The sequence below is a fragment of the Sinocyclocheilus anshuiensis genome, unplaced genomic scaffold (genome assembly GCF_001515605.1).
Source record: "Sinocyclocheilus anshuiensis isolate Anshui unplaced genomic scaffold, SAMN03320099.WGS_v1.1 scaffold147, whole genome shotgun sequence".
Classification (NCBI taxonomy): Eukaryota; Metazoa; Chordata; class Actinopteri; order Cypriniformes; family Cyprinidae; genus Sinocyclocheilus; species Sinocyclocheilus anshuiensis.
The window spans coordinates 448,411-458,174 of record NW_015549585.1 but is presented as its reverse complement, the minus strand read 5'-3'; the positions used below and the strand labels follow the sequence as shown (position 1 = coordinate 458,174).

Genomic DNA, 9,764 nt, shown 5'->3' with positions numbered 1-9,764 from the left:
GATTCTGATTATTATCAATGTTGAAAACAGTTGTGCTGCTTCAGATTTGAGTGGAAATATATTCTTTGATGAATGAATGATCAATTCAATGCATCCATGCTGAATAAAAGTATTGATTTCAGATCTCAACTATAGTCTCCCAAGTTAAGAACGAGTCGCCAACGGCTAGCTAAATAAACACACACACAGAATGACATGACACGAGTGTAATGTTTAAAAGCATTTAATGACATTGCACATATTTAACAGGGCAGGGAGGTTAAAGTCTACAGGTGCAGTTTCATACATCTGAGCGCCGGCCGGAGGATCTGTAGCGCTCAGGACGCCCGACATCGCCAGGATTTCATTCCTATTATGATGCTTTTGATTGTGCAGTAGATGAAAATCTCATTACAATAGATACAGTGACGGAGGGGATGCGCACTATGTATCAGAGCAGGAGAGCGGGATGAAGCCCAAACGAGAAAACAAAGAGTAAAAAGAGAATGCTCAGTGCTATAGCCCACAAGCAAGTAACCGTATTCATCATTTTTTTTGTTCTTTTTGTACTTTTTTTTTTTAAGCTGGAGTAACGTTACCTGTTTACCAGTAAATGTTCCACTGTTCACTTAACATTGATGCTTTAACGTGTTTATAATACATCTAATTTTTATACTCTTTTGTACTAGAATTATTTGAAACATATATTATAATAAAACCCAAGAGAAATGACAATCAAACAAAAGAACAAGAAAAAAAAGCATGACGTCAAATGATTCAGGTTACTAGTTCTCTGTATATAGCAAACGCTCTTACAGCTCGTGAAAGCGTTTGGTACGAGCCACCTCGATTTGATCAAATTACACAAGTCTACCAGGCCTTCAAGCCAATGTTAATCTACGTTCATATTAGTTTATCAGCTTATAGTTGTTAAAAGGCAAATCTGACGTTAAAGTGGAATTGTATCGGTTTAATGGAATCGTTTCGAAGCATCACTGTCAACGAAGAGAGACTCGGCGAATCTCTGAGACAGCCTCATAAAAATTGAGGAAATGTTTTAAATATCCAGACACCCCTCAATGACACACAGTTACAAAAAACGAGAGATAGCAATAGTCAGAATTCGAAATCAACCATGATAGAAACGGAAGAGCGTAAAAAAAACGGCATTCGAATCGCCGACGTTCCCGAATCGCGACACACTCTTGATTTTCCTTGCGTTTTGTACAACTTTGGACCCAATTCGCGGGCTTTCAGGCACAGATTGTGGCGTCTTTATGAGCTTTGCATGCTGGGATATCACTGGAGGAGGTGGGCGGACACAAACGGAAAGTCGTAAAAGAATCGAGGGAATGAGCGAATCGAATGTTTCGGTTGTCTACTGCTTCTTCTTGCTGAAGAGACTGAAGCGCTTCTCCTTGTCCTTCTCGCGCTTGCCGGGGCTGGATTCGGTCGTCAGGGTGACGGTTGCCGGGAGCGTGTGGGCGCGGCTGGAGGCGGGGGTGCTCTGGTTGCTAGGCGTGATCTCTGACTTCTCAGAGGACGAGGAGCCGCTGCCGGCGTTCTGAATGGCCTGGATCCATGTGTTCATCTCCTCCTGCAAACATCACACACACACACACACACACAAACACACACACACAGTCACTAATACATCTGTACTGTATATACACATGTTGTGCAGAAATTCACTTATTGATATTTGCCCCACATACACTGGAAAAAAGTGTGTAGAAACAATTTTCACTCAAAGGCAAGTAACACATTGAATTAAACATGAAATTTTGAAGCAGAAAAAACAAAATAGTATTTTCTTGTAATATTTGTTTTATTTACAACTTCTAATATTATTATAATTTTTTTTTTTTTTTTTTTTACAGTTGAATTGATTTTCTGGGGCATCTTTATCGAGGACTTTTTCCTCAAGCCATATAATATAGCATATACCATATAGCATTTTTGTCAAATACTGAAATAAATTCTAAATCTGAACAGATGTAATTCTAAGTATTATTAAGTTATTTTTAAGTTTATAATATTATTCAATATTTTGAATTACTTTTTGTTTTATATTTACAATATTTTAGTTTAAGTTTCAGTCATTTTGTAATGTGATTTTGTAATATTTATTAATTTTTTAATATTTCTATTCTTATATATTTATTCTTTATACCTTATTACTTTATTTCAGTTTAGCTTTTAGTAATTTTGCAATGTAATAATGGCAGTTTTTTTGTATATTTCTATATATTTTTATTGTTATTTTTAGTTAATTCTATTTATTTTAGTTTAACTTTAAATAATTTTGTATTGTGATCTTGCCATTTCATTTATATATATATTTATTTTATTCAATTTAATTGATCAATTTCACTTTTAATTTGAGAAATTCTATCTATCTATCTATCTATCTATCTATCTATCTATCTATCTATCTATCTATCTATCTATCAGTTGCTGCAAAGTGCAGATGAATTACATATTTGATTATAAAATCTAATAATGTGAAGTTAATGGATTGAGGGTTGAATTGAACTAAAAACCTATAATGAATTCATGAATTCAGGTATCAGAAGTGTTCACTCTTGTTTTTTTTTTAGTCTGTTTTGTCCTATGAAGGGGTCCAGTTTCTCATGTACCACAAGAGGGCGCCGCTAAACAACGTGTGCAAAAATAAACCATAAACTCCCATCATTAGTTTTTGGAGTAATATTGCTGGATTTATGATGAAGTTATTATGATAAAAGCAGACTTACATCATCTTTGGCTTGGAAGAGATACTCATTTCCATCAGTAACTCTGTGAGGAGGAACAAGAGCTTCAGTCACAGCAGAACAACTTCATTGAGATAGCAATCGACTCACTCCACCGCTCTGAACTCCTCACCTGAGCTTGAAGACGTGCTTCTTCTTCTTGTAGTCGATGGCCACCTCGCAGACGGCATCCTTCAGGCTGATGGGGATCTCGCTGTGGTACGGGACGCCCTGCGCCGCGCTCTTGTTGTCTTTGTAGAAGCCCATCTCGTGGTTATTGATGACGCAGTACACGTTGTGCCAGGATCTGACGATACACACACACACACACACACACACACACACACACACACAGCAGTTTACGCAGGAGCCTCTGGATTTGTTTGTCATTTTAATGAAGACGCTTCATCAATCGCAGTGGAGAAATGAATCCAGATGCTCCTGTCTATCTATCTATCTATCTATCTATCTATCTATCTATCTATCTATCTATCTATCTATCTATCAGTTGCTGCAAAGTGCAGATGAATTACATATTTGATTATAAAATCTAATAATGTGAAGTTAATGGATTGAGGGTTGAATTGAACTAAAAACCTATAATGAATTCATGAATTCAGGTATCAGAAGTGTTCACTCTTGTTTTTTTTTTAGTCTGTTTTGTCCTATGAAGGGGTCCAGTTTCTCATGTACCACAAGAGGGCGCCGCTAAACAACGTGTGCAAAAATAAACCATAAACTCCCATCATTAGTTTTTGGAGTAATATTGCTGGATTTATGATGAAGTTATTATGATAAAAGCAGACTTACATCATCTTTGGCTTGGAAGAGATACTCATTTCCATCAGTAACTCTGTGAGGAGGAACAAGAGCTTCAGTCACAGCAGAACAACTTCATTGAGATAGCAATCGACTCACTCCACCGCTCTGAACTCCTCACCTGAGCTTGAAGACGTGCTTCTTCTTCTTGTAGTCGATGGCCACCTCGCAGACGGCATCCTTCAGGCTGATGGGGATCTCGCTGTGGTACGGGACGCCCTGCGCCGCGCTCTTGTTGTCTTTGTAGAAGCCCATCTCGTGGTTATTGATGACGCAGTACACGTTGTGCCAGGATCTGACGAGACACACACACACACACACACAGCAGTTTACGCAGGAGCCTCTGGATTTGTTTGTCATTTTAATGAAGACGCTTCATCAATCGCAGCGGAGAAATGAATCCAGATGCTCCTGCGTAAACTCTGCGATGATTCCTGAGAATTCTATGATGGCATTTCCTCAAGACGAATTCTTTTAAAAACACAGATTCATCTCGATTTGCTGCTTGATTTCAGATTTTCTCAAACTCTGAGATGAAGGTTATGTCTATATTAGATTTGCTTATTTCCAGATGTTCAGGGAAAGTATTATCAGCGAGGTTCAAAATATATAATAATAATGCATGGCTAAACAGTATGAAGGAGTCTCACTGATTTAAGCTATCTAAATCTTTATTATCAATGTTGAAAACAGTTGTGCTGCTTCATATTTTTGTGGAAACTGTGATATATTTAATTTTTCTGGATTCTTTGATGAATAAAGTTCAAAAGAACAGCATTTATTTGAAATAGAAATCGATTGTAACCTAATAAATGTTTTTACTGTCACTTTTGATGATTAAAAGTAAAAAAAAAAACACTTTTGAACGTCAGTGTAATTTTCGTTTTTAATTTTTTTTTTTTAAATATAGAATTAGTTTTTATTTTTGTATTGTCCATTTTCATTTTCAAGTTCCAAGTTTAGGCATTTTGTTCTGTTTGTGTGTTTTTGTGTGTGAAATATTTATGTAATTTTTACTAATTTTATTTCAGTTTTAGTTATTTTAGTACATCAAGTTAAACTAAATAAATTAAAATGAGAAATGTTGCTTGAGAAATTATTAATTTTATTTTAGTTCATGTTTATTTTATTTCAGGTTACAATTTTTTATGGTTTTAGTAACAGTTTTTTAAATATTTTGTTTTATTTTTTTTTATTTTGTATTTTCCATTTTTATTTTATTTTGAGTTAAAGTTTTAGCAATTCTGTTGTGTGTATATAAACAATAACTAATACTTTTGAATAGTTTTTAAATAGCATCTTCTTGTAAAACCTACACCAATCTTTTATTTAATTTAATTTTTAGTTTAATTTACAACTAAAATTTACAAAATCCTCTTTTACAGTGTAATTAATTTTTGAGAGCATCTTCATGAAAGCAATTATTTCTCATATAAAAACAATATAAAGCCATATACATGTGTCACGTATTGTGTTAATTAAGTTAATGTCAGTTATTTTTAATATTCTGAATTAGTTTTTATTTTTGCATTTTCTGTTTTCATTTAGATTTTAGTTTTTTGTCATATTTTGCTATCTAGGTTTTATTCATTTTATTTCAGTTTTAGTTTTAGTCATTTTGGTGCATCAAGTTAAACTAAATGAAAACGAGAAATGCTGAATTTTTTTTATTTTTTTTTATGTTATTTTATTTCAAGTAATGAAAACGTTTGACTTCTCTATAACTGTGATCATCATACCTGCTGGAGGCTTTCTTGTTGTGGCCCTCCCACTCGTGTTTGCGGTGCAGGAATCCCTCCAGCTGCGCAGACGCCGTCTCCTGACCCTTCGCCGGCAGCGTGGCTGACTGACTGCCTCTGCCCCGTCTGTCTGCGCTCGGAGACGGGATGGGACTCGGCTCCTTCGAGCTCCTCTCAGCCACTCCGTTCATCTCGCCCTCCACTCCATCCTGCCAACACACCATCAGCCATCAGTCACTGAGCTGCAGCTTACAAACCTACAGAGTCAGTCACACGCCATGAATTCTGAAAGAGTCGTTTCAGAAATCGTTAGCAGGAAAACAGAAACACTGGCTGATTCAGAGATGAGACTCATTCAAATAAAGTCAACATGAACTCAATATTAAATCTATTTACACTGCAAAAACAGATTCCAGTAGAAATATGGAAAAATTCTTAAATCAACATACATTTTCTATAGAAGAAAAAAGATTTTAAGTCTGAAAAATATATTAAAATTAAGCGAGTTTACGCTAAAAACAAGAAAAAATATCTGCCAATGGAGTAAAAATAAATAAATGTTTCCCTTTGAATTAAGTAGATTTTTCACTAAATTTTGATCAAATTTTCAGAAAACAACACAACAATATTTTATATACCATTTATATATATTTGTATATATTCTGATTAGCATCAAACAAATACATATCATTTATTAATATTATAATACACTTATATTTCTTCTTGTTTTAAGCATAAAGTCACTAAATTTTTCAAAAAATATAAAAACAAAAAACGTATTATTTTACTAAAAAATCATTTAATTAAATACATTTGTATATATTTAGCTTAGTATTAAACTAATGTGAACACATCATTTATTAATATTATAATACACCTATACACTATTATATTCAGAAATATTAAATACATTTAATATATTAAGATTAGTTAAAAACTAATAAAAAATACAAAAAAATAAAATGTATTGAGTCACTTCATTTTGATCAATTGTTCAGAAAACAAGACTTAACATCTTTATTTTGCATCTCAAGTAAATATATCTTGATTTAAGAATGTTTTGAAATCTGTAGTGCAAAACAAGACAAAAACAAACACATTGTTAAGAATTCTTATATCTTTTTTGGCTATTGGATATTGTTATTAATGTCAGATAATGCATCATACTGCAGAATTAGCAAGGTTTTAAATGCATTTCATGTTGACTTTAAAGGTAAAAAGATCATGCAAGATGCAAAACTATCGATCTACAGTCACCGCAGAATTTTTTTTTATTTTGTATTTTCCATTTTTATTTTATTTTGAGTTAAAGTTTTAGCAATTCTGTTGTGTGTATATAAACAATAACTAATACTTTTGAATAGTTTTTAAATAGCACCTTCTTGTAAAACCTACACCAATCTTTTATTTAATTTAATTTTTAGTTTAATTTACAACTAAAATTTACAAAATCCTCTTTTACAGTGTAATTAATTTTTGAGAGCATCTTCATGAAAGCAATTATTTCTCATATAAAAACAATATAAAGCCATATACATGTGTCACGTATTGTGTTAATTAAGTTAATGTCAGTTATTTTTAATATTCTGAATTAGTTTTTATTTTTGCATTTTCTGTTTTCATTTAGATTTTAGTTTTTTGTCATATTTTGCTATCTAGGTTTTATTCATTTTATTTCAGTTTTAGTTTTAGTCATTTTGGTGCATCAAGTTAAACTAAATGAAAACGAGAAATGCTGAATTTTTTTTATTTTTTTTATGTTATTTTATTTCAAGTAATGAAAACGTTTGACTTCTCTATAACTGTGATCATCATACCTGCTGGAGGCTTTCTTGTTGTGGCCCTCCCACTCGTGTTTGCGGTGCAGGAATCCCTCCAGCTGCGCAGACGCCGTCTCCTGACCCTTCGCCGGCAGCGTGGCTGACTGACTGCCTCTGCCCCGTCTGTCTGCGCTCGGAGACGGGATGGGACTCGGCTCCTTCGAGCTCCTCTCAGCCACCCCGTTCATCTCGCCCTCCACTCCATCCTGCCAACACACCATCAGCCATCAGTCACTGAGCTGCAGCTTACAAACCTACAGAGTCAGTCACACGCCATGAATTCTGAAAGAGTCGTTTCAGAAATCGTTAGCAGGAAAACAGAAACACTGGCTGATTCAGAGATGAGACTCATTCAAATAAAGTCAACATGAACTCAATATTAAATCTATTTACACTGCAAAAACAGATTCCAGTAGAAATATGGAAAAATTCTTAAATCAACATACATTTTCTATAGAAGAAAAAAGATTTTAAGTCTGAAAAATATATTAAAATTAAGCGAGTTTACGCTAAAAACAAGAAAAAATATCTGCCAATGGAGTAAAAATAAATAAATGTTTCCCTTTGAATTAAGTAGATTTTTCACTAAATTTTGATCAAATTTTCAGAAAACAACACAACAATATTTTATATACCATTTATATATATTTGTATATATTCTGATTAGCATCAAACAAATACATATCATTTATTAATATTATAATACACTTATATTTCTTCTTGTTTTAAGCATAAAGTCACTAAATTTTTCAAAAAATATAAAAACAAAAAACGTATTATTTTACTAAAAAATCATTTAATTAAATACATTTGTATATATTTAGCTTAGTATTAAACTAATGTGAACACATCATTTATTAATATTATAATACACCTATACACTATTATATTCAGAAATATTAAATACATTTAATATATTAAGATTAGTTAAAAACTAATAAAAAATACAAAAAAATAAAATGTATTGAGTCACTTCATTTTGATCAATTGTTCAGAAAACAAGACTTAACATCTTTATTTTGCATCTCAAGTAAATATATCTTGATTTAAGAATGTTTTGAAATCTGTAGTGCAAAACAAGACAAAAACAAACACATTGTTAAGAATTCTTATATCTTTTTTGGCTATTGGATATTGTTATTAATGTCAGATAATGCATCATACTGCAGAATTAGCAAGGTTTTAAATGCATTTCATGTTGACTTTAAAGGTAAAAAGATCATGCAAGATGCAAAACTATCGATCTACAGTCACCGCAGAAGGCCGGGAAACATCCTAGATGTCTGAAACTCAATCAGTTCACTCGTATACTGATTGAAAAACATCATGCTTAAAGCGACAGCACACAGAGTTCACTCCAGATGTGTTACTGTACCGCAAAACCCGTCTGACGGGACCGTCCTGCTCCGCTAAAACGGCTTTCAGGGACTCAAACACAACCTCTTTAGTCCAGCTTTACTAAGATCTGTGCTTAAAAACCTTCAAAGCTCTCATAAGGAGCCAGTGAAGCCTGATAAAGGAAGGGTTAGATGCATTTAAACACAGACGCAGCGATAATCACGTCACAGGACATACAACATACAAACTGTGGAGAAAGATCAGTTGATTTATTGTTCGTGAACTAGTGGATACCAACAGAGATACTGGAAGTACATGACAACAGACCCGTCATACAGTCTTTGCAGATCATTTTACGGTAAATCACCTCAAACGAACACAAAAAATCGACTCCACTGGACGTTTTTGGACTCTAAACACAGAACAACAGGTTTGAGTTTCATAAGCTCACATCACAAACACAACAAACGAAAGCGGAACCAAGCTATCAAAATCATGGCAGATCATTTGCACAGGTTTAAATATCAAAACTAAAACTTAAAGCAATGCTCTCGGTTCATTTTGACTCACATCACACACACACTGTCCATTAAAACTGAAAATAATATCAAGAGGAGGAAGCATTTTTTTTTTTTAGAAAAATTCATCTTATGCCGTTTTGCTTCTCAAGTAAATGTATCTTGATTTAAGGATGTTTAGACATTTGTAACTGAAAACAAGACAAAAATACTCAGGAAGATTTTTGCATTTTATATGTTCCTGTTTTTCTAATGCATAATCAGAAGTTGATCCTCTAAAAAGAAGTTCCACCTCAAAAAAGACAATTTAGACACTTTAGACATTAAATAACACTCATTTTTTGTATGGAGGCATTCATTTAAGTGCTTTAACGGCTCCATATTTCCCATAGGCTTCCATCGTGCTTTACTGAGGTTTCTGCTCGTTTAAACTAGTAATGAACCGGAACATTTCATCATCGTTACTCATTTATCTGTTGGTATCTTTTTAAGGCACATCATGTCCACAGAACACACCATTGCCATTAGCCTTCAGAAAGTCCACCGAGAACCTCCAACGATTCTGACTGTCGTTAATGAACAGCTGACAAACACGTGTGTATCACGTCAGCTGGGGTCATCAGAGAGCATTATGGGAACTCTCAGTGTCCCTGACCGGTGGTTCGTGGTGTCTGCTGACTGCTAGTGTATTGTGGGTAGGTACAGGAGCGGTAACTAACCCGTGGAGAGTCCTGGTCTGATGGTAGTCCGTTCTGGGCAATCTGCTCTCCTTCTCTGTGAACACACACGCACACGCAC

The 9,764-nt window shown here is 34.0% G+C and overlaps 1 protein-coding gene across 1 annotated transcript in view; it reads right to left on the bottom strand.

Moving 5' to 3' along the window:
• Positions 1 to 207: 207 nt before the first annotated feature.
• The window catches only part of sptbn1 (spectrin, beta, non-erythrocytic 1), a 115,636-nt gene continuing 106,079 nt past the window's right edge, over positions 208 to 9,764 (bottom strand). The window contains exons 32-36 of the mRNA XM_016446292.1: positions 9,686 to 9,740; positions 5,291 to 5,499; positions 3,673 to 3,846; positions 3,543 to 3,585; positions 208 to 1,576 (exon numbers count right to left, since the gene is read on the bottom strand). Of these exons, the coding sequence (XP_016301778.1) occupies positions 1,358 to 1,576; positions 3,543 to 3,585; positions 3,673 to 3,846; positions 5,291 to 5,499; positions 9,686 to 9,740 (700 nt within the window). The 3' untranslated portion in view covers positions 208 to 1,357. The remainder of the gene's footprint in view (positions 1,577 to 3,542; positions 3,586 to 3,672; positions 3,847 to 5,290; positions 5,500 to 9,685; positions 9,741 to 9,764) is intronic.